This window comes from Centroberyx gerrardi, chromosome 14 (genome assembly GCF_048128805.1).
Source record: "Centroberyx gerrardi isolate f3 chromosome 14, fCenGer3.hap1.cur.20231027, whole genome shotgun sequence".
Lineage (NCBI taxonomy): Eukaryota > Metazoa > Chordata > Actinopteri > Beryciformes > Berycidae > Centroberyx > Centroberyx gerrardi.
The window spans coordinates 23,534,495-23,559,981 of NC_136010.1; the positions used below are offsets into that span (position 1 = coordinate 23,534,495).

Consider the following 25,487-nt stretch of genomic DNA (forward strand, 5'->3'; position numbering starts at 1 on the left):
CAAAATGGATCTGAGTGCAACTTCTGTGAGGTCCACACATGGCGTCAATGTGTTTTTATGAGCCAAGGCAAGGGGCTACTTTGTTCTACATTTATTTGGGTGTGGAAGAGTTTAAAATCCTTGACATACAGGCAACCCAAACTGTAATCAACAGTTATATTCCTATATCTGCATGCAGCAGGGAACAAGCACAAATTCGCCTACATTTACAACGTGTTGAGTTAAACACTGTCTGGGAAGAGGAGTGTTGTCTACTACCTTACTGGTGTCATGAATAATGAGAGAGAGTGTCACCGGCAGACAGGGAGAGAGAGCAGACAAAGCGGCTCAAAGCACACACCAACCTGCTTGCCAATTTCTGAATGACCTGTATTAGTTTACAATCAACTTTATTAGGTAAGGGTTATGATGATGTGTTCTGTCTTCGCAGCATGGCTAGAGAGTCACAACATAAACCACCATACATGTACCATAATAATGAACATGTGGAGCAACCAAAGCCAGCTTGTTTGCCTATTTGTAAATGACCTGAGAGAAAGACTGTGCAAAACCATCCACCAACAGCCACTATCCGAACAGGTACTTCAGGTAGCAAGAATGTTAAACTACAATGGGAGACACAGGGAGCAAGCGGCTGGAAGGATCTGTACCACTATTTGAGTTTCAAAGCAGTGTTAACGCCTTTATCTCTGCCATCAAGCGACTGTGCATCTCATTGTTCAGCTGTCACATATACTCCCATTCACAGCAACAACATGGGTAACGTGTTACACAAATGGGCAGGGCAGTCTAAGCCCAATATAAACAACAAAAATACACTGAACTGAATTGGTGTGTGTAACACTATCCGGTACTGTGTTGAATGGAAAAGCATGGACGTCAGAGTATCCTGGAGTTAGATTGCCTGCTTGTCTGACTGGATAGCAGGGCAGGACTGGGCTCTCTGGCTAGGTGACAGTGCTACGTACAACACAGTGATTGGTCTGTTTAGCTAGCTAACCTAACTAGCCCCAACTAGCTAACGCTGGCTACCCATTAGCTTGCTCACTTTACAAAGCTGACAGTGATGATGTCGGTGTGAATTCAGGACGTTAGCATAGCAGAAACAACATTAAGACGTGTCGGCAAGAGTTGAAGTGATGCTAACACAGAATTACCTGTAAACGTCAACGGTGGCTAGTTAGCTAGCTAATGTTAGCCAGCTTTGACAGCTGAGGGGATGAGGAAGGCCATTCAGATGCTAATGCTAACGCTAATTGGGTAGCTCGCCTCTTTCTCACTAAGCCAGACAGGACCAAAACGTTTCAGTCAAACACTAAATAAATCCACTATCCAGAGTATGAACAAAAGCCACTTACCAAGTGCCACCTGACAGGCTTTACGCAGCTGGTTGTGCTGGCTCCGCTTCACCTCCTTATCCGAGAGGATTTTTTCCAGCGCCCTGGACAGAAACATGCTCTTGGTTTTAGTGTTTTCTGTCTTCAACTGCGACTGCCGTTGTAGCTGCGATGGCCGATGTTGTTGCTGTTGTTGTTGTTGCATCTCTCGGTCGTGTAACTGCCACTCTTTCAGGCCGTCATCTTCGGCCTGGCCCTGCGAATATGCAGGTGACAAGAAAAGCTAACGAAACCCAGGCTATCTGTGTCAGTCCTGTAGCCACCGAGTTTGTTGGGAGCTGCTACCTCAGCACAGCGCCGCCATGTTGGCTACACGTCACGTCACGTGATTCTCAGCTGTCTGGGTTTTGACGTTCGATACAACGCGCCCTGAGGAGTCAGAAGCCTCCCAAAGGGGATCAATAGTCACATAGTTCCTTTATAAAAACGTATGAACTGTTTGAAGCGGACAGTCTGATGTATATTCTGGTCAAATATACCATAGAAGGCCTCTGGACTTTCCAACCGAGGTAAAAAGATGACTAGGTGCAAGCTGTGCAACAGCACGCCGGTTACGCCGCGAAAAGAAATCAAGCGCTCCCATTGACACGAAACGCTGTTCCCAAAATGTCCACCAGATGGCACTGAAACACCACAATCAAATTGAATGAGCCAAGTCTATGTATTCAATGCTGCCCATTCGTTTTTTAATAGCATGTAATACTAACTCAACTGCAAACCGCATTAATGATTACTAAACAATGACAGACCATACAGTGAGGATTGCTACATATTAGTTTATTTTATCCAGCTCCTCGAATCAACAATTACACGTGTGCATCTATTTATTCATACATCTCAGGTTTCATCTTAAAACATCTTCATTAAATGTGATAAAAATGTACATCATATATAGCGTCGATAAGAAAATACTGACAATCTTCAGTACAAATCTATACCTTAAAGGATTTATCTGGCAAGCAAAAATCATTGCTCGATCATTTAAAAAAAAAAAAAAAAAAATCTGACTCAAAGCAACAAAATGTCGTAGCCTGTTGAGAGGATCCGCTAATACATAAGTGTGTCTCTCCAAGAAAAAAAAAAATAATTCACAGTATGGAAAAAAATAATTGTATCATGTCTTGATGAGTCCCACAGATACCCCTGTTGTTCAGCCAGAAAATAATCTACTCAAATCATCTCTAATGGGCAATAACATCTACCATGAGATTTATGACAAAAAAAACAATCAAGAATAAACAAAATGGATCAGTTATAAAAATAAAGTCATAAAATGTGTACAAAGGAAGTAAATACGCTGACGCATGATTAGAGAATAAATAACAATGTTGCTGTGGTTACAATCCCAGTGTCCTGTAGTACAGTTAGAGATACAGAAAATAAATTAACATTGATTTCTAAAAGTCTTCCATTCACAATGCCATTCGTCACCGTGTTAAATGTTGGGAATGAGGGAGGAGGACAGAATCCCACTCAGCACCCTGTGTACCATAACAGGCTGAAAGTAGAGTACCGCATATAGCTTGGATTACAATGGTGGACGCACATAATGTGTGTGTGTGTGTGTGTGTGTGTGTGTGTTGGTCATAGTGGAATTGGATTGAAGTTGCTTCTTGTCATGAATATTTACTGTTTGATGTCAGATATTTGAACAATAACACTGCAGTAAAACTACAAATGAAGGTTAGCGCAAAGGTGGTCCATATGTATGTACTGTGTGTGTGTGTGTGTGTGTGTGTGTGTGTGTGTGTGTGTGTGTGTGTGTGTGTCAGTGGGATTCTGGACAGGTAAAGCCTCAGGTGAAGCCGGTAAAGATCACTATAAATGTGAGTGTGTGTGTAGAGTGGTACAATAAGTGAGTGAATGTCAGTACTACCACTCTGTTGGTGCTCCTCAGCAGAAGGGCAAATGCTAAAATCAATAGGAGACATAATACAGACCATCTGCTGTCAGCCCAGGGAGGCAGTTAGTGCAGTGTGTAAGGGTAATGGCCATATATTTCCAATAAATGTTATGGATCGGCTTCATTGACCAGGAATTAAAACTGCGCCGGATTGATTTCTTTCTGTGGAGAACATTCATGGGATGTGAACAAGCAGCAGTGATCTCCCAACAGAAATGAATGGGAGTCCTAAGCCCTAAAATCCAGAAAAAAATAAATAAAGCTGCACTAGGCGTCTTCGCATGTTGGTGGCTCCAAATGGTGCGTTTGAAAAATGTGAACTTCACTACCCAGAATTCACGTAACGTGACGTCAGTAAAGTGAACACAGCACGCTCATGGCCAGTCTGTGATCACTTTATACCAAAGGATACCAAAGATCTAACGTTGGTGAGTCCAGCTGTCTCTGGACGGAGACTACAGAATTTCATTTGGGTAAATAGGGCAAATCTATGGTGTCTCAATTAGTGAGGATGGGATGCTCTTCTCTGTTGCAGCCCCATCTTGTGATTTAGGCTAAGACAGGTGTATTTTTACATAAAAACATTACCTAGCGCAGCTTTAAAGAAAAACCACACCCATGAATCTTTAGTGACTTTTCAGCCAAGAACTAAGCCTCATCTGTGTATGTGAAGGTTTTTATGTAATTTGGTTTTGATGCAGTGTGGGAAGGAGGACCTTTAAAAAAACAAGAAAAAAGCAACAGCTCAGCTATGAGTGAAATACCACACACACATTCTGAGCCAAGTCATACATAAGGTAGACTTGCCTCGCCTTTATCAAATATAGAAACTGAATCAGTTATGTACCCAGTGTACCTGCGTATGTGTTTCAACATGACTCATTCTAGCCAGCTAATTCATCTCTTGACTAATTTGGCCCTCTTGTCACTGTAGTACCATTCATTTCCTTCTTTTTCTTTTTCCTTCTTTTCAGTCGTCGCGTCCTCTAAACGTCACAGTCCAACTATTAATGTGCAATCTAGGCTCAAAGTCGATATTTAATATCCACTTTCAATACCGCTGTTGTGTTACATTCTTTTGTAGTGTCTTATTAATTGAATTCGGGGCAGGAGGGGCGAGTAAGGACACAGCGGGATGAAAAGGAAATGGTGCGGAAATACTGGAGAGGACACTTTTCATATGCGAACGTCCCAGGACACATCCAAGTGAACTCACTGGGCTGGATAGAAAAATAACAAAGAGAGAGATGAATACACAGCGCTGAGATGAGATATTGAGTCATGGTCCGGAGGGGATGAGGGTAGAAAAAAAATAGAAAATAAAATCACATTTACAATCACATTCTGTCACCTTTGTACATGCAGCAGGAGAAATAGCCCTTGTCGTGGAAAAGAGACGGAGCGCGGAGGGAAAAATGAGACGTGAAATAGATTTTAAAATGTTCCACTTCCAGGCAAGGAGAGCAACTTCCTGGATCAGTGGCTGGCGACATCCCATTGGTCAGATGGAAGTAGGTCACATGGTCACTTGTGAGGTACACTTCTTCTCAATAAAAAATAAAAAATTCAACTGAAAACAAACAAACCAAACAAAAAGAAAAAGTCCAGTTGCTCCCATCAGTTGCTCCAAGAACGACTAAAATCATTTATCTTTCATGATCAATCAAGCAATCATCAACATTGTAAGTAAGGAGAGAAACACAGCGAGGAACAGCGGTTAAAAGCATCCGAGCTGAAAGCGAAGGACCCAGAATTGTTTCTATATCGTTTCTCCTCGAATAAAAACTACAGTATTATTGCAGATCTCAGCACTTGGTCGATTACTGTGGTACCGCGTACATATGGAAAGTATGGCGACTGTTCACCAATCGCATGCTGTGGTCACCTGGGGGAGGGGGGGGGGGGATCATCATCGTCTGGTGCAGGGTGACAAGGCAAAAACAACCACAGATTGTCAAAAGAAAACAGAAGAGCTTGAGACAAAAGCCTCCCAGGATGTGCACTCGATTACTCTTTCACAGGATTTCTACTCTCGTCGCCGCCCTCTAGTGGAAGATCAGAGGAACAACAGTCTCCGGATTAAAAAACAAGTGCTTCTAGTGGTTTTGATACTAGAGGAGGAGGGGGGGGGGGGCTTTACCAAATGACACTTCCTTCCTCCAACATGTGACTCGTATTGTGTCCATCAGCCACACATCAGAGTTGGAGCGCCGTGTCGCTGCTATGGCACGCATGCATGGTCATTGGCGTGTAGTGGAGGGGGGTTGGGGGGAGGGGGTTAGGTGTAAATGATAGCATGTAGAGCCATTTGGGTATCGGTGTAGTGTTGAGATTAAATATGTACACCACTTTGTGCTTTTTAGGTACAGTCATTGTATAATATGACGTGTGCTTGTTGAAACTGGATGCGTCTAATTTTGCTGGTCCATGTCTGCCCAAGTCTCCAGTGTGATGGGTGTAAGTGTGTGTGTGTTTGGGAGTATTTAAGTGTGAGTGTATGCCTATCTCCGGTTTCCAGTGTTTTGTGTGTGTGTGTGTGTGTGTGTGTGTGTGTGTGTGTGCATGCCCAGTCTACAGAGTAATAACAGTCCCGTCCTCCTCCAGACTCCGCCTCTCCATCGCCCTGTCCGGCGACGGCGTAGTTGACGTAGCGACGGCGTTGCCGAGCGACCCGCTGCTGGCGCTGGCCGGCAGGGTCCCGTTGGCGTTGACGGAGAAGGTGGAGGTGGAGCAGGCGGCGGCGGTGCGGAGGTTGAGGTGCGGCTCGTAGCGCGGCAGCGAGGGCATGCTGTAGCTGGCGGAGGCGGAGGCGGCGGCGCGGGGGATGGGCTCCGCCTCGCCGCCCGCCTCGATCACCAGGTCCTCGTCGTCCTCGTCGCTCTCCAGCTCCTCCGGGTGGAAGTTCTGGATGATGTGCGACGGCGTGGAGGCTGCGGCGCCGACCCCGCCGGGCGAGGAGTAGCCGTAGTAGCTAGCTCCGCTGTCCGACGAGCGTCCTGAGCTACCGGACGCCGCCCCGCCACCGCCGCCTCCTCCTCCGCTGCGAACGACGTTGTTCCGCTGGTTGGCAGGCTTGACGGTGACGATGAGGTTGTGGCTGTTGGCGATCATCATGTCCGTCACCTGGTCCAGAGACTTGCCGGCCACCTCGATGCCGTTCACCTCCAGCACCTCGTCGTTGACCGCCAGCAGACCGGTGCTCTCCGCCAGGCCGCCAGGCACCATCCGGGAGATGAAGATGCCCGGGACTTTCTCCAGGCCCTGCGGCGTGACCCGGACGCTGGAGCCGTCGCGGATGTAGAAGCCCAGCGGCTTCTCCTGGCCGTGCTTGTAGAGGCGGACGCGCCGGTGCGTCTCCGGCAGGATGTCCACGTCGATGATGGAGGAGACGGGGCGGAAGTCCCGCGGGAGGCTGATGATGACCGGGGGTTTCTTCCGGTTGGCGTCGGGCCGCAGGAGAACCGCCGACAGCACCGTGTTCTTCTTCCTGGTCAGCGAGTCGGTGCCGAACGCCGAGTAGTCGGCTTCCTCTGCACGTAGAAAGAGAGATAGAGGAAGTAGCAAGAAAGAAGAAGTAGAGAAGGGGAAGAGAGGAGAAAGAAATGGCACGGAGACAAAGAGGGGAGAGGGAGGCAGAAAGAAGGGAAGTGAGAGACAAAGAGGACATACATTATCAAACGCTGGTTAATTTCCCCTAAGCATCACGCTGTGCTCATTAAACATAAAGTCGTTTTTCAGGCTGACACTCAGCATGTTGCATCATGTAGTTTTTGAGGCCGATGAATAATGATATGCAATGGAGCAACTGTGAGCCTGAGGCATCGCTGCAGGATGTCTACACTGAACACACAAAAGACGCTGATTCCCAGAACCCCCCTCAGGTTATATTGTTGCAAAATGCCACGCCGGCCGTGCGTTCAGACCCACATCTACTCCTTCATCAGCAGTCTCTTTGACATGCTGCCTCCCACAGATTAGCCTACATATGCTCCATATAGCCTGGCTGGTACATCTGGTGAGCAGGGTTGCTGCATTATAGATTTGATGAGCATATGGTTGGTGTCAAAGAACGTGCTTGTGAATCCTCGGTGCTCTTTAGCTTCATCAGCCCGGGATTCAAATTCGAGAAATATGTTCTCGCTCTGGGTCTTGATGGAATGAAAACATTACTAGACAACATTACTAGAAAACTCTATACTGAAGAGAGAGGAAAGGTGAGAGACAGAGGGGGGCTGGCATGCAACAAAGGTCCGAGGACGTTGTGGTTACATGGTATTCGCCTTTGCCAAATGAATCACCAGGACGCCTCGAAATACCGATCTTGGCTGTCATACACATTTCAAGGAGGAAGTGTGTAGAACAGCGAGCTACTATAGACTTTAACTCGATATGGCTGTCCTGAGCTCCAGATCAAGGGCTGGCCAGGTGAGAGAGGGAAAAGCTGGACCTTGGCTCTCTAATAGTTAACCAACATATACAAGCAGCTAAACATTAACGTCAGCGTGACTTTGATTCTCGCATCCCCAAGCCATCGCCAGCTCATTATTTTTTTTTATTTTACAACTTTACTGATCACGTTTAAAGCATGCCTAGGGTCAACTGCCTTTTAGTTCCCTATGAGGCAGAGCGCAGCCGGAGATGTTCACACCTCCTGACTTTCCTGCAGTCCAGACTTAAGACTAAAGCGGATCGAGCTTTGCCACCAGGTCCCAAGACTGTGGCGCGCCCAGAAACAAAAAAACACATTTTTATAGACTTGCTTTTATGTAGTGCGTTTGCCCACTTTTTTAATCTTCAGCTGTTTCTGGGATTTTTATTTTTAACTCTTTTGACTTTTAGCTCTTTTTCATGCATCTCACTATCCCTTGTTTTCATGCCTTTTTGTAAAGCACTTTGTAAACTCTGCTTTTAGATGAAAGTGCTCTATAAATAAAGTTATGACAGTCTCACACTGCAAACTTCTCTCTCTCTTCCTCTCATCCTCTGAGTGCGTGCGCGCGCGTGTGTGTAATCTGGGAAAATATCCTCTCAGGTGGTTGATAAGGATTCCAGCTCTCAGGTTCTGACAGGTACGCACCCCCCTCCCCCCCTCCATCCCTTCATCCCCAAAACCAAAACAAAGGATCAATTGTCCCGAGAAAGAGCGGCAGTCTCGCGTTTCAGTTCCCATGAGACGCAAGTCCAGTGCGTACATACTTACATCCTTGCCAGCCGTGACCTATAGGCCGACTCCACACGACAACAAAACATAGAAGCAGTACGTTATGTTATGCTAGCCTTGGTGTTTCATTTGACCAGATGTCTGCTTTCGACATTTCCACTGGTCCTGGCATTCACACACCAATCAAACCAGCCCAGTTTCCATTCCCACTGTTCTTTCTACATGTCTTACTCTTGCCATGCACATAAACACTCATACTAATCCGAAGCCAAAAAAAAGGAGTATTACGCAAAAGTGTACACAGGTGGATGTTTCAAAGGACGTGCACACACAAGTCTACGTCGCTGGCACGAGGCTCGTTCCGACTGTGCAGTCATGCATAGCAGCGGGCGACGCTCCACATCTCATTTCACTCTTTCTAGCCTTCTTTTCATTTAAACCATCCCTCCATCCCCGGCATATGAAAGGGCAGACCTGACAATAGAGTTATAGTTCGGGGGAGAGAATAGGACGGTCCCTTAGGGCCACTCACTCACACACACACACACACACACACATACACACACATACATACGGCAAACACATGCTGTTCCAGTAGCAAGCCGTAGACAAACACGCACACTTATGAATTTAATGCATAGGCCTACCTAACCACAATGCACTCACACAGCAGCACATGTGAGCCATTACACATATGCATCAACATATGCAAGCCATCCATTAGGTTTATCTCTGGCTAGTGATAATGCCTGTGCCAAATGAAGAGGAGCACTGAGAAACACAATACCCTGAAAACCAATCGCTGCATTATAGCTCATTAGAGCACAGAAGCAAGGCTTTCGGTCTAATTAGCTACAAAGGCCTGTAGGCTAGCCACAATACAAACACACACACACACACACAGTTCCACTTCTGTTTACATGCCACTGTTGTTCCTCTGCTTCCTCTTCTTGGATGCTTTAAAGACACACATAGTGGAAACATACCTTTCTTTTGCTCTTGACAGATAGTAGCTATATGGAGACACAAAGACACACTAAAATAGAGAGAAGTGCACACACACTCAAAGTGTGTGACCTCTGTCAAACTGCAGTTTGGCAGTCCCTAAGCGCCAACACTGGTGTATTGATTAAACCAGTGGGATAGTCAATACTGGCTAGCCTAGTAGTGAACACACTGAGTGCTTGTGGTCCATTAAGAGTCAATGGCCGACAACCCACTACCAGGCCATGAAATCATGTTAAAATTAAGTCAAATTAACCTCACCCTTTAGGTCAAATTGGTACTTTTCACTGGTTACATCTGACAAAGTGATCTAAGCACACCAGCAGGTAAGTATAATAATTTAAGCCAATAATTTAACCTAGGTTATAGTCTAATGGTGGCAGCCTATAAACCCCAAAGCATCCATCCCTGAATACAGTATAGCCTTAAGGTCATCCATTCCTTTATTTAGTCTGCTGTGATGCTATTCAAGGGAAGATCCCTCGTTGTGTGTGTCTGTGTGGGTTTGCATGTGCGCAGCATATAACTTGGCTTTTATTCCCTTATTGCTGTGTAAATACATGACACATGGCTGAAGAATGCTGCGGACAGAGAGAGCGCATATGTATGCTGTTGGTTCGGCTAATGATTAATTGAAACAATCGGAGGTCAACTGTGTGGGAACTGGAAGGAAAAATGCAGTTGTATAATGCCAAGATTTGAGTGAATATTCATTACAAGGCCTTGTATAAACCAGTGAATTATGGGCCAGTTTACAGATTAATCCAAGCCTGCAATTTTGAATGGAGAACTTCTAGCAGTGTACTCTTCTACCAGGGTTTTCCTACTATTTCTTAGGAAAAGGATTTATGCATTTCTTCCACCATACACCATACAAATCAAGAATAAAAACATCATCTGCAGCTGTACACTTGCTACGGCCCTGTACAGGTTGGGTATTCAAACTATGCAGTGGCTGCTTTGATTTCCCACACTTTGAATGGAGTCAGTGAGGAGAGAAGGGGAAACACAGGCCGAGAGGAGAGAGGGAAATGAAGCAGTGGAGGGGAAAATGACAACCCAACACACAACCTCACAAGTGAGGACACACCGAGGCAGGCTTGGTCATTCTCTCTCTGTAGTATGTAATGCACACACACACACACACACACACGCAAACAGGGTAAGCGATTAATGCATCTCCATCCCCACAGGGTTGCATCGAAGGCAAGGGCTCTCCTCTCCGCCTCACTCCACTCTAAGACAACTCTGCCCAAGGAGAGGGAGCCACTTGTGCCAACTGACATGTACAAGGACAATGCATCCTCTCTCTCAGTACTCTATTCTTTATGCACTCTGGATGCACCATCCTCCAAATTTAGATTTGGCCTTTAAATGAGCCAGTCTTAAAGGATCAGAGACTATGTGGAATGTGCAGGCAGATAAAGCAAGCCATGGATGGTGACACCATTATCTCTGAAAATGACACTGACTAATTACTTCCCTCTACCCAAAGAATATTCTTAATTATGTATGCTTTTACCGGCAGAAAATTCTTTTGTAATTCTTCTTCTCTACAAACTGAACTGAACATTCCTGTGACTTGGTTAGGCAGTATTAAAGTAACTAACGATACAGAATGTGTGTATCCTAAGGAAGAGGAGGGTGCATCGTAGATGAGGTTCAGGCTCCACTGGTAACATAATGATCCCTGACGACGACGACAACGATGACACCAACAATCCATTACTTCCTGGTACTTGTCCCGGGCACAGTGTCAGCGAAATCTGATACCACGGCCAGGTGACACAACACCATCAGGAAGGAGGTGTATGTCATTTGTAAGCACTACCACCACCACTGCTACTACTACTGCTACTGTTACTACTACTGCTACTACATTTATATTTAGGGCATTTAGCAGATGCTAAATGCTTACTCAGAGCGACTTACAATGAATGCAACAGTAGGATAAGCTTCAATTCATTGGTCACCAAAATTACAAGCAACCATAAATAAGGAGTGCAAAGGTCAGGGCCTTGTTGCCCCTACAGTATTGCTGTCACCACAGAACGGTCACGTAAGAACAAAGTGTGAGGAAAGGAAATAGAATTACAGGGTTTTTTTTAAGAAGGCAAGTAGAGTCAGTAGAGAGAATCATGTAGTGCTACTACTACTGTTGCTGCTGCTGCTGCTACTCCTACTAAGACCACGAACATTACTGCTACTACTACTAATACTATGAATTCTGCTACTACTATTACTGCTATTACTACTACTACTAATATGACTACTACTACCACCACAGCTCTACTACTACTGCTATTAATTCTGCTACTAGTACTATTACTACTACTACTACTAATACGCCTACTATTAAAGGCCTACTTCACTACTGTGAATATGATGATTTATTAAAACTAGGTCACCCATGTAGTAGAAATGTGCAATTATTTTTGAAATTGGAGCCCTATGACCAGAGAAAACTGAGAAAACGGCTGTAGATTCCCCATATCGCTCTTAAAGGGGAATCCTACAACAACCAGAATGCATTGCGCGCGTCACTGACTCTGACGGTGTGTTCACGGCCAATGTAGCACCAAAGACAAAGTTAGCAGAGACAAAGTAGCATTATATCTCTTCTTTACTGAGGCTTATTTTCATTTACAAAACGTTTTTCCTCATCGAGTCTGGATAAATCGCACCCGTTTTCAAAGGATCATAAAACAAACCAGCGCGCTGGAGTCAGTGGATCAACTTACCGAGTGCTGAACGGTGCCGCTGGATGTAGCCGCAAGTTACAGGGAAAGTTAACACAGTCGCTGTTCGCTGTTGTTCTGTATTCAGAGTTGGCAAAGTCCGATATAATATTCTGTCAGAAAACAAAGTCAGGTTCACCAAAGCACCGTGAAGTTTGTTGCAGCGCGGAGTTTTCTGTCTGTCCCCCTGACGATCATCACCAGGCGTTCACAGGTGTTCAGCCTCCCCCGGCTGTCTCAGGCGCGTCTCTCTCGGCTGACGCTGTTACAGCTCCCGTGGTTGCCCTCTCCTCCACACTCTGTTTTGTCTGATTCTACAGCACTATATTCGGCCTCATAAGTTGTAATAGTGGCGCCACATCTCTGCTCCGATATTATATTGTAAAGCTAGTTGTTTTTTTGTGTTAGATTCAGCTCTTCTGGATGAATCACGGAGAAACTTAGCAGCTTAGCTTAGCTTAGCTGCGGCTGAAACGTCGCTCCGGTCCGGTGGTCGCTTCCTCTTCCAGACTCTGTTGTGTCTGATTCAACAGCGCGATATTCAGCCTCGTATCATGAAACTAGTTTTCTTCCAAATTTTAAAGTATTTAGTAGTATGATATTTTAGTGTCTGCTTTTCCCTATCACTAGCGTAGCATGGGATGGGAGTGTTTTGGGAGACCCACATTTTACCGTCCTTGAAGGCACCACTACAGAAAATGCGGAAACATAGTTTGTAGTCTAAGGCCGATCTCCAAAGTCCGCCGGATGATGCGTTTTGCGTCACCCGGCGGACTTTTGCCGGCAAATAAGCGGGGAGCTCTGGGTGCAGGCAACATGGAGGGAAGTTAAACATTGTTCATTTGCATATACTACCCATATTGTAATGATACAATGCTGGTTGAAAATCGGCGAAGTTGCCCTTTAATGCTAATACTACTACTACCACCACAGCTATACTTCTACTGCTACTACTATTACTAGAACTGCCATGATTACAATTACTGACTGAGTGTTACCAACAAGTCCAAAGGAGATGGAAATATTCAGCCACACAGAATTAGTGATAGCCTAATATAATATACAAAGGAACCAGTACTACTCTTGCTGCTGAATAAGTGGGACTCAAGCTAAATGAAACCAGCCTACAGTATCCAAACACAACATAGGTCTCAGTAAGAAAAAGTAACGCAATAAAGAAACCCAAACACCATGAAGAAAAAGACGAGAGGTTGAAGGTTGTGGTGTTCTGGAAACAGTCAGGTTTGTTGACGACAAGCCTGGATATTCACCACACAGTCGGTGCCATGGTGTTCCAGACACAGAACGATAGAGGAGGGAGGGAGGGAGGGGGCGAGGGTGTGTGTGTGTGTGTGTGTGTGTGTGTGTATGTGTGTGTCCGTGTGAACTCACATGTGTGAATGAGAAAGACCAGGGGTGGTGTATAGGAGGGAAAGACATGGGAGAGGAGAAACAGAAAGAGAAACAGGAGAGGGGAGAAGAACAGATAGGAAAAGAAAGACGGGAAATATAGGCAGGAGAGAGAAAGACAGAAAGAGAGACAGAGATCATGACTGGGGATAGGGGAGTCAAGGAGAGGAGAAGAAAGGAGAAGAGAGGAGGGGGTGAACAAAAAGAAACATTCAAAGGAGTAAATTCCCGGAGGGTTACTATTCCTGGTGTGGCGAGCATACCTCCCTTGCACAGCCTAGATAAAAAGTGCCTTAATGCTGCTGATAAGAGAAGGAGAGAGAAGTGGAGGGAGGGAGGGAAGGAGGAAGGTGGAGAATGAAGGTTAAATGGAGTGTGTGTGAGAGGAAGGGAAGGAATAGGGACAGTGTGAAAGAGAGAACCAGACTACAGCGTGCTAAGATAAGGTCTTTGGGGAGGCGAGATGCTGCACTGTGGAGACCTGCAGAGGTTTGAGGCAAGCTGGAGCAAAGACAAAGCCTTGATGTAATGGAGATGACAATCTGAGGAATTACTTATTAAATCCATAATTCAAGAAGACTCCGGTCATGAACATTAGACTGGCTTCTAGTCATCCTAATATCATCTTGTTCATGAATTCTCTATTACCCTCATCAATCCTGCTTTATTACCCTGTCTTGACAAGAGCCATTCCTCAAATAATAGACTACACTATACTGTAGGAAAAAAAACTTTAATGTAGCCTTATAGTTTACATTGCTTACTTTTGGGCTTCATACAGAATACATGAATTTTGTGTGCCAGATTACACGCATGCACAATATTTGTGTGTGTGAGTGTTTGCATCTTGTCACTGCAGTATGAAGCAATTCCATCAATTTCTTTTCTGCTGACATAGCCACCTCTCTCCTTCCTGCAATGCCTCCTCGCCCTCCCGTTTTCCTCCCCTGTGCCCTTCACTGTCTCTCCCTCCTTCACTCTGGACCGTCTCTCAGTCTGCTCCTGCCTTTGGGCACTTCTCCACCTCTGTCTGTCCCTCTTGGTCTTGCAGTCTCTCCTCTCTGCCTTTGTTTTCCTTCTGTAGTCTTTCCCTCTAGCTCTCTTCTACAGGTTTGGCCGGGATGTTCCCTCTGTCTGTGTTGCTCTGATCTCTTAAGCTACTGCTGCTACTACAGGGACATCCAGTGTACTGATAGGATGGCCTGGGGCTGGGCAGGAGGCTGGTCCTTTGAGGCCGGTGTTAGGACACTGGATGTAGCAGTGTGTGTTTCTGGAACTAAGGGCTTGTCTAGGCTTGGGAACAAGGCCAAAGGCATGTCTGGGCCTGGGCACCAGGTTGTGACTGGATGACTGGGACTGGGACTGGGAGGGGGAGCGAGACTGGGGTTAGGCATGGAGCTGGTGAGGGGCTGAGACATGCGGCTGAGAGTGAGCACGAGGCAAGAGGGCTGGGCTGGTGATGGGGGGGCTATGGCTGGTGCTAGAACTCGGCCTGGGCCTAAGTGTGCTGACTCCAGCAGGAGAAGGACGAGGAGGTGGACTTGGGGGAGGCTGGAGAGGTGGAAGTGGGGGAGGTCAGAGAGGAAGAAAGGAGGGAGGAGCAGTTGCGTGGGTTGGTGAGCCTCAGGTCTAGCCGCACAACCCTGTCACTCATGCGTCTGAATAAAGATTTTACTGTGGAGGGAGCAGCAGGCGGACTCTGAGCTTCTGTCTCTGTCCTGCCCTCAGCATCTGGCTCTGGAAGACAACACAGCCAACCTGCAGTCAGATCCAGATCTCAGACTCAGACAACCTTCATATTACCAAGATTATCTTTTAGTCTGCTGCATTGTAGCTGAAGGTTTTTTCTAACGTTATGAATATTTGAGAAAATGTATTCTAAGGTCTATTCAGGATAAATGAGTACAGATAGTCCCACGTAAATTTAAAAGGCCAGGGTAAATATCATATGATTAAGCCTAGAGTTTTTCAGAACCTTTGTCAAAGTATCCTGATCTTAAAGCAATTTGCTTGACAGAAAAAACTCAAAATTTGTAGTGTACAGTCATTCAAAGACTTAAATTCATAATGGACATAATGGACTTACCACAACATGATACATTTTAGAGACCTTTAAACTCACTCTTTAAATTCATTTTGTGTATTTTGTGTTAATTACAGTAGTAGAGACCCCAGAATAGAGATAGAGAGAGTGTCAAGAGGAATCAAACCAAGTACAAACAGCGACAGTAGTCAGGCAACAGCGTTTGGGAGCTGCATGTCAGAGCCTGCTGACTATGGTGCGCTGCTAGCCAGGGTAAATATGCTGGAATGGCATACTGAAAGAAATCCACAGATAAGCATATCAGTTATCATGCTTCATATCAAGATCGCCGCAACGCCAAGCCCAGAGGATGGAAAGATCTTCTTTTTTTTTTTTTTTTTTTAAATCAGCAAGAAAGAAATCGGTCTAGTTCCATGCCATCCCTTTAACTATGGATCAGGACCTAGAATTGGCCATCAGCGTGTTTTCTGCTGGGTCTACACATGACATGGGTGGTGATAAGGAACACAAAAAACTATCAACAACCTCTGATTCAGCCCATCATACGTTCTCTCACTTGGTCCCCACCTGACACATTCTCTGAACACTCCCTCTCATTCCTCGCTGCCTTGGTCCAAAGTACAGCTCCACCACCTTTTCCCTCCCTCCTCTTTCTTGTTTTCCCTGACTCTTTCCATTGATCAAGAGTCCACTTTCTCCCTCTCTTTCTCAGTTTTCCCACTGCCTCACCCTCCCCTTCACCTCTCCCTCTCTCTCCCTCCGTCTGTATTGGTCCAAAGTGCCATTTCTCCCTCCGTCTTTCTCTTCTACTCCCTCATTTGTTTCCCTGCTTTTTCAGCTCTTTTTCTTCCAGTTTCCTTCCCTCCCTCCGTCCTCCGTCCTCCGTCCTCCGTCTCTCTCCCCTCTCATCTCTCCCAGCCAACTCTGAGCTGAATTTGAATTTTGACAGACTCTATAACGGAGGGTCTGGACTCCTGCCTCCTCCCTCCCGTTCAGCTGGGTCTCCCTCTCTCCCCATTTCCATCCGTGCCTCCCTCCCTCCATCTTCTCACAGCCGGCCCCCGCGAGTCCAGCCAGGTTTCAGAGGGTAGATGAAGGCTTTGGGCTTGCCAGGCTGTGCCTTCTCCTTTCTTTATGTCTTTGAAATGTTCTCCCGTTCCCCGCTTCTCTCCCTGCGTATCTCTGTCTCCCTCACTCTCTCGCTTGTTCTCCCCCTCTTTCTCCCCCTTGTTGATCCAGCCAGGCTCTCTAGTGGAGGGTCCAGTCTGGCCTGCTGTCCTGTCTAATCTAGCCAGCAGAGGTGATCAGAGGCTGGCCACATTCCACCCAACTAGCCCCCTCCCCTCCCCTCCTCCATCTCTCCCTCTCTCTCTCTCTTTCTTTCTCTCTTCCTCCTCCAGCTCCCGCCCTCCCCGGCTAGGGCCTCACTCTGCATTCCTCCCTCACTAATACCTCTCTCTCTCTCTCTCTGACTACATTTTCTTTTTCTCTCTCTCTCTCTCTCTCTCTCTCTCTCTACCACACTTACACTACTCCCTCTTTCTCCACATCTCTCATTACACGCCTTGCCTAAACAATGCCTTATACATTCCTCCGTCTCTAATACTATTTACCCTCTTTTTTTCCCCTCCCCCTTTCATCCCTCCATCTCTCTTATTAAACCTAGGATATGTACCTCCTCCATGCATTCCTCTATCTTCCATCTATGAATCCTACCGCCGTTCAGTCACTCATTACGTAGAGTATCTCGGGGTTCATATGCTCCGAAAAATTAATTCATACTACCTGGAAAAGTGAAAAAGGGGCATGTTTTGAAATTTGAGATTATAAGCAGGGGGGGCTGTTTTCAATTATTTTCGCAGATCACGCTCCTACACTTCTCTCCTGTGCTCCTTTGGGAAAAATGTCACTCACTTTACCCACGACCGCTTTGTCTCTCTCTCTTTCATCCCATCTCTCCCCACCATTCAAATCCCTCCTTTGTTCCATGTTGTGGCGTCCTCACTCACTGTGACTTTTTGTGCTTTGTCTCTCTTTCATCCAATCTCACTCTCCAGCACACCTTCCTTATTTCATCCATCTCTCTGTGACTATCACACAAAGACATCATGGCACATTCTCACACTCACACTCTCTCTCCATCTCTCTGACTATGTATATCTCTCTCTCTCTTTCATTACTTCACAGCCTCAGTACATTGCTCAGTCTCCTCCATCACCCTCAGCCCCACTGCTGTTATCCTGCTCTGCTGCTTGCTCTACAGGGCGGCTAGACTTTGTCTGTGCTGTACTTTCACACTGTACACTGTTCTATTCTCTGACTGGATGACTCATGCACTGGTTACTAATTACTCAGGCAGTCCCTGCTGGGATACACACACACATACATACACAAATACACACATTCCTCTCCCTCTCCCTACCTTCCCTCTGCCTCTCTTGTGAAGAGTTATGAGCCATTCAGGACTGAAACTGTGACCGACGTCACCAGTCCAGCCAAACACACCCACACCCTGGGAGATTGCCTGAAAAGCTGCTACCACCAGATGGATGGAGACCTGGGAACCACATGTGTGTGTGTGTGTATATATACATGGAATGTTCTGGATGACTGATATAGACAAACATGAAGTCACTCACACCCAGGGAAATCTCATCTGACAACCATGTTTACAGCCAATCAGACAAACATAAACCTGGGTGTGTCCCACCCATTCCCCGCTGCCAGTTTGTTTAAGAGTGAAACCAACTGATAGGCAGAGAAACAATATTCTTCCACAGGACTACATGAAGCATGAGGTTTTTTTTGTTTTTTTTTTAAATGGGAGTGCAAAGATCTGCAAGAGCAACAACTGCCAAAAACCTACTGATACAACATTATGATGATGGGCCACAACACAATTCTATTCCAAGTTTTTGTAATCCAATACAATGCTGTGTGATCAACTAAGCACTGTGATCCAACTCTACAATGTATTAGGATATATTATTTCTTCTCAGAAAACTGAAATAATATCCCTAAGGGCAACACAATGTCAAAATCAGATATTAATCAATTACTACATAAAATTCAAGGCCTTTAACACTTTCGGGCTGTCTTTCAATGACCATTTTTTGTTTGGTTTTCATTTTCAACAACATAATGTGGAAGAATATCTATGTTACATCAAACTACAAGTGACAATTTCACTGACAGTTAGCGAGAGGCCAGATGTGAAACAGCCACGTCTTGACCCTGTTGGCAAAAGCTGCTCTTTCGCTATTTTGTTTTTTATGCTTGGTTTGATTTCTATGTGTTTGATTTTGTTGCATCATTTTGTTTTGTGACTGATTGTTGATTAGTTAGATCTAGGTTGAGACATGCTTTTGTGATGAAGGGCTATATAAATAAATTTGGCTTGACTTAACTTTGTTAGCATCTAAATGGGGAGACAGCAGTCATTGATATGAGCCCGATGATGGAGGATTGTTATTTTAAAAATGAAAAACACTGACATTACTCAGCTGACAGTTTCCCTTCTTCAGCTGACTGGTGACCACAACATTCCCAAGTTACACTGAGCTTAGCAAAAACAGACTGGATTTGTGTAATGAGAACCTTTCAGAGGGACGGACCAGGAAACAGCCTTCTGTTAACGACTCATCTATCAGCGAATCATAATGTGCTAGCTGGCCTCTCAGTAAGGACACTTCCCTGATTATGATGATGACTCAGTCAAAACAAGAGTCTAAAACTCTCTGTGCTGTGCTGTGCTGTTCTTGTATTGACTGATGAAGCAGACCCAATACTTCCAGAAACACAGTGAAATGATCAGCTTTTAGAGATTTCTGTGGCCACCAATATAGGCCAGCTTCTTTTTGCATTTGCAGAAGGAATTATTTGTATTGAGTGTTCACAAAAGCCAGTTGCAATGCATCAGAATACAAGACTCTAAATGACAACTGAGTTCAGCTGTAGACCAGACAGTTTGTGTTGTATTCAAGTCTCCCAGCATGCTTTGCAGCTCCCATCAGCCCTAAAGAACCTCCAGAGCCGTTAATCCACCTATGAACGGGCCTCTTCAGCGCTGCCATGGTAACAAGTAAACAGCAGCCACCTCACTGCTGGCTCAACAGTCATCCACACATTGTTCAAGAGAGCGGGGTCACCCTGCGTGTTTTTGTATGCGTGTGTGTTTAAGAAATAAAAAAAGACTGTGTGAAACTATGACATAGGCTGAGTCCGGTAGTCCCTCTTTGACACACATCCACACACACAAGCACATACAAACAAGCCCACAGACACACACACACACACGAACACTCACCCCATTTTCAGCATTGAACAATACTACATTATTGGCTAGGCAGTGATGTAGCATTGATGCAGAAACAACAACAATGTGGGCATTATTCAACAACCAGACCACAACAATGCAACAACGGACGGACACTCATGGCCCAGCATCCATGAGTCCTCCTTTCATGAATCCTCTATCCACCCATCTATCCATCTGCACGCTACTGAATGGCTAAAACCCACAGAGCAAGTAGTCTAGGCTATATGTAGCCTAGATTCAGTCTTCCAGACAAATAAATGCACAGTGCCAAAAATAACCTCATGTGATGTGCCAGGACTGAACTGTGCCGAGACTGGAGACGCTTTCCTTTCTACACAAACAGACACACAAATCATGTCAAGTGAAACTGTCAGTCAGCGAGTTGTTTATAACTACTGAAAACTGAGTGTTGTTTTTATTAATTGTAAACACATTTCCCCAGAATCAGTATAATAAGACTAAGTAAGAACAAACATTGGCCGAGGCTGCTGCCGAGGCTGCTGCCCTGTCTGAACTCCTGCTATGCTCTTATGTAATAATGACCGCTCACATCCAACCATTGAGCACCTAAGACATTTACACAATCACTCAGTCACAGTCTAAAGGGACACGGCAGTCTAAAAGGAGGCAAGAGTAGCCAGTTCGAGACTGAAACTCCAGACCAACCAGAAAAATTATGGTGGGAGAAATGAACAGAAGATACACTGTGGTACCCTTGAAAGAAGGACTTAACCCCAAACAGCTTTTTTTTAGTGGAGTTACTCTGCGGTCAACAGTGGAGGACTCCTGTAATACAGGTGTGATTGCGTGTGACCCTCCGTCTCCACTGTGCTGTTGCTGTAAACATGAACATGTTCTTTGTTAACTTGCCTGGTTAAACAAGGGTTTATAAAAAAAAGAGAGGGCCTGGCCTGGAGTCATTTGCCTTAATGCCACCACAAAGACAAACAAGGCCATCAAGGGCTTACTCATTATTCATATGCCTCAATTTCTCCAAAACGTCACTGTCATTCTCTGTCTTTTTCACATCATGTTGCTAAGAGAGAACATTTGTAAGCTGAAAGATACAGTACTTTCTAGATAAACAAATAGTGCACTGCATCCTGTGTTAAAAACATTTTGATTTGGCCCTTGGCCTGACAAACCTCACTTGGCACTGTTGTGGAAAAGTGGAGCTATTAACTCAGCCATCTATAGATAATAACAGTGTGTCTGCAGATAGATAATAAATGGTCTATAAGCTGCCAATTTGCTACATCCGCATACTGCAGGGCTTTTTAAGCTGGGACCAACTGGTCCCACTGCTGAGCAGTTTGGTAAGCGGGGGTGGGCAGATCAGGAGGGCAATTAGGGACTGAGGGCAATGGGGTCTGCAGGGGGTTGTGGCTGCTTTCTTGTTTGTGTGTGTGTGTGTGTGTGTGTGTGTGTGTGTGTGTGTGTCTGTTTTCTGTGTGTACAAGGCAATGTGTGTGCAAGTACCTGATTGTCTCAGTATGTGCAATGCCTGCCTGCATCAGTGTGTGTGTGTGTGTGTGTGTGAGCAGCAGTGAGCCCAGCGTGGGGCTAGTGTCTGGAGCGTGTAATTGAAACACGGTCCCACGCGGCGCTACACAGTGACCCCACTAATCTCCTCCTGACAAAGTGGCTTAGCTTCTATAGGGTCATATGGCACAGCTAGACAGCTTAAACACAACAGAGCGCACCGCCTGGCCCATAGACCCTGTGTCCTCCCTGCATTCAACAGGTTGGACTCAGCACCTCATTAGCTAGAATGATGCTGGAACTCCAAAACAAGAATGAAGTCAAGATTCAGGACCAAGAGTCTAACAGCTTCCCAAATGAAAATAATGCAATAGAAAAAGGTTTATGCACATCCCAAAACACGAGTAAACAACAACTAGCATACTACACTGTCAGCAGCAACAACTCCTACTACAACTAATTCTTCCCTCCCCCAGCCCCTCAAAACATTACAAAAATTGCCTGTGATGCTGCAACGGCAGGGCAATAATTATAACAGAGGCAGTGAGGAAGCAAGAAAATAGTATTGTGTACACACACTGTAAGTGTAACTGTGCAAACATGCAAGTGTTGACAGCCCTCCCCTCATTTTCTAAGACTGTCTGTCAATCGCACAGTAAACACACACTCCCATGATGGGCCAGCTGTGCCTGCCACTGCTGTCAAAAAAAAATAGACACCCTAATTGAACCAGTACCCCCTGGGCAGTTGATAAATGGTGATCAGAGAGTAAAACAATCACTATGGTAGTTACCCAACTGTACATAACAAGGAGCATTCTGCTCACTGTTTTGCTGCTCCCAAAATGTCAGACCCGACAAAGATCATGTTTGGCTGAAACGTTATATTGTCACCAGTCTATTTTATGAAACATAAGTTGGGAGCAATCATTCCTTCCTTTTTACACCGACTTTTTGGTTTTGTCCAGCTCTTGTGAGGAGGTTTTAGATGTGTGTAAAACCTCTCCTTTCTTTGTAACACAACTCTGCCCCTCTGCAAGGTCTTTGACCTTCAGTCACTCAGGTCAGAAGCAGGACGCCAAAGGAACTTAGTTAGCCTAGAACGCAGGGTTGTTTGAGTAGTTTGTTTGCAACGACAGCTCAATGTGGACAAAACACATGGGTGATATGTAGCCAAACAAATTCACAAGGCAAAGTGATGCTGTGGGTTTAGGTCTTTCATAACTACTTTCTTAGGCTTGTTGTCCATCTAGGAAGAATATACAACATAAAGGTTAATAACAACATAGCTTTCCTGTACAGCAGCCTATCCTATATTTCTATGCTGTCTCCAGACCCCCACAACAACAGAGAACAAGTACAGATTCTGTATAGTCCCACGGCACCTAAACAGAAATGGAGGTGATGACGCAACCGGAAAGAAGGGGAAGGCAGCCACCATTTAAGGAGACTCCCCATTAACAAATAGTGCTAAAATTCACATTTTCAGTCTCTTCTCCAACCATCATAACCTTTTCTTGTATCCTGACAATAACAAATTTTCACTGAATTGAAACAAGACTCTTAGACTCTGTGCGGTTCCAGTGAAACCCCACCAATGTGGAAAACACCTATTGTTTGTATTTGCATGAAAAGGTAACTTTGACTTATCAAACAAGTAGGAGCTAGGTCTCTTTGTTCAAATATGTTACTTCCTCTGTGCTTACCTTTCCTCTGCAGGAAGAGCCTGAGCAGTGGGCTGGCAGTGGAGATGGCCTTGTGATAGTTGTCATCGTTGTTGATGGGTAGCAGGTCGCCGTGCACATCGGCGTAGCCCACCAGCAGCTCCACGTTGGGGATGCGATGCACATGCTGCAGGAGGCCGTAGAACTCATCGAAACGACCGGGCTTCGACCGGTCCAGGGAGAACCGACGGAACTCCGCCCCAAACTGGGAGGGGACACACACACAGACACATGTAAATACAATCATACAAACACACACAAACAAAATCATATACACACACACACACACACACAGGCATGAGAGAGATGAACACAGCTTGGTACAAGTAGCTAGATACACAGAAAAAGACAGAAAAAGAAAAAATATAGAGCCACAGACATTGTGAGACAGTTAAGATGCAGTAAATAGCCTATGTTCACAATGTGTGCTCACGATATGAAGGAACACCTCTTTAACAGGTCTGAGATTTGTGGTTGTGATAGGCATAGACTGTAGTGGTAGCCTAAATAATTTCAAAACCACTGTGAAGAAGAGGCTGCCATCCATGTGGACTAGCTGACACAGCATATGTGATGAATTATAAATGTAGACTGTGTGCTGTATGCGTGTGTGTGTGTGTGTGTGGGGGGGGGGGGGGGGGGGGGGGGTATCTGTGTGTCTGTGTACTTGTGGATGCAGTATGTTCTAGACTAAACAGCATGGTCTAATCAAGCCTCACAGAATGTTTGGTATGCAGTTGTGGGCATGTGTATGTTGTGTCTTCATCACACACACACACACCCCCTCAAATACGCATTGCTGGCTTATGAATACTGCAATAGTCAATGTGGTCTGTGCGTGTGGTCTGACAACTGCTGAATCAATTGCTGCAGATGCCTAATCTTAATGAGGCAGGCAACTGTGGGGCTGACACTGAGAGCAATGTCACTTTGGTGTTGATGAGAAGTACCAAGTGTTGTGGTTACTGTTGCCCAGCACTGAAGAGATGATCTACAATTCATTGCCAAACTAGAAGCTCATCACCTCAAACATTAGTGCAAAGCAGAATTACTATTGGCTGAGAAGCCAATGGGGTCACAGGCCTGTTTTTGGCACGTCCCCAAATGACAAGAGGATAAAACATGGTTAGATGACCCTGGGTTACTCAACTTGAGTCCAGGCTGAAACAAGTTTACGATTACTCGGTGTATAAGCATAAATGATGATTTTTAACACCAACTGAAGAGGCAAGTGACACCAACAGGGATGTCATCTTTGCTGTCATCAAGTGCGGTTCTAAAAAAGAAAGATCCACTAGCTTCACTGGTAAATTGCATTTAAACAGCAGCAAAATGTGCCCCGAAGCTTAGACAATCCCATTTCTCAGCATGTCTATGTAATCATGCCACGGGCAAGAGGCGGGCAGTCTGTCGCGGGAGGAGCCACGATAATGAGCCTGTCATGGGCCTTGTGACACCTGTACATGCATAGGAGAACAACATGCCAAGCAGCTATCAACACATCAAGACCGGCAAATTTCCATAGCCATCCACCAAGTTATGTAAACTTGCCATGGGGCTAAGCTGAAACTGAAAACTAGTCAAACTTTGAGTCAACACAAGCAGAAGGGCAGCCGCGAAGGAGGTTGTGACAGGTGTTACTGGCTTAACGTTACTGACAATTATCTACCTTCAAAGTTATTATCAAACTATAAGATCAACTCAAATCAAGACATGGCATGGCATATTTCACCTTTTAAAATATGTCCAGCTATCGGCTAGCTAGCCACAGTAAAACAGGTAGGTTTAACGTTTTGTTAGCTAACTAAGCTCCAGCTTGTACGGACGCAGTACGTTAATTTGTGCGACATCATAACTTGCTACCAAGCCACTTAGCAGGCTAATTTAGCCCGAGCAAGTACCAAAGGGAGAGTTTAGACAACAAAACAGAAAACAGTGAGTAACAGGACAGGTAAACGGACAAAAAAAATCCCTCAGGCACCTTGCTCTTCACCTCCACGGCACTCAGAGAACGGTTGCTCGGCACTCGGTGGTTTTTGTTCATGTTTCGCTAGCAGCGGGACCGCCGCCACAGCACACACACTCGCCCTGCTGCTGCCGCTGAGTGTATCCCAACAATGTAGGTATCCACAGTTATTATTCCAGTTATACAGGCTGTCCCACGGTATGTCGACGTCCCACAGTTTGCGTTGTCCCCCCTGGTCCCTCCAAGAATGCGACAACGCCTGCCAACCAGCCTAGTTAGTCTGTAAACTTATCTCCTCTCATACTTGCCACTGCCAGTACAGCTACCACTACTGTGCGTA

At 45.5% G+C, this 25,487-nt stretch overlaps 2 protein-coding genes across 3 annotated transcripts in view; both read right to left on the reverse strand.

Annotated features, from left to right (window-relative positions):
• Positions 1 to 1,657, reverse strand: part of arfgef2 (ADP-ribosylation factor guanine nucleotide-exchange factor 2 (brefeldin A-inhibited)) — a 30,555-nt gene extending 28,898 nt beyond the window's left edge. For both annotated transcript variants that reach the window (XM_078288157.1, XM_071927574.2), the window contains exon 1: positions 1,359 to 1,657. In XM_078288157.1, coding sequence (XP_078144283.1) covers positions 1,359 to 1,542 — 184 coding nt within the window. In that variant the 5' untranslated portion in view covers positions 1,543 to 1,657. The remainder of the gene's footprint in view (positions 1 to 1,358) is intronic.
• Positions 1,658 to 5,476: 3,819 nt separating this feature from the next.
• On the reverse strand, positions 5,477 to 25,487 carry pard6b (par-6 partitioning defective 6 homolog beta (C. elegans)). Its single transcript, XM_071927575.2, has 3 exons — positions 25,163 to 25,487; positions 23,164 to 23,386; positions 5,477 to 6,830 (listed from the first exon to the last, which is right to left on the reverse strand). Exons 1-3 carry the CDS (start codon positions 25,223 to 25,225, stop codon positions 5,872 to 5,874), a joined length of 1,245 nt encoding a protein of 414 aa, XP_071783676.2. The 5' UTR covers positions 25,226 to 25,487; the 3' UTR covers positions 5,477 to 5,871.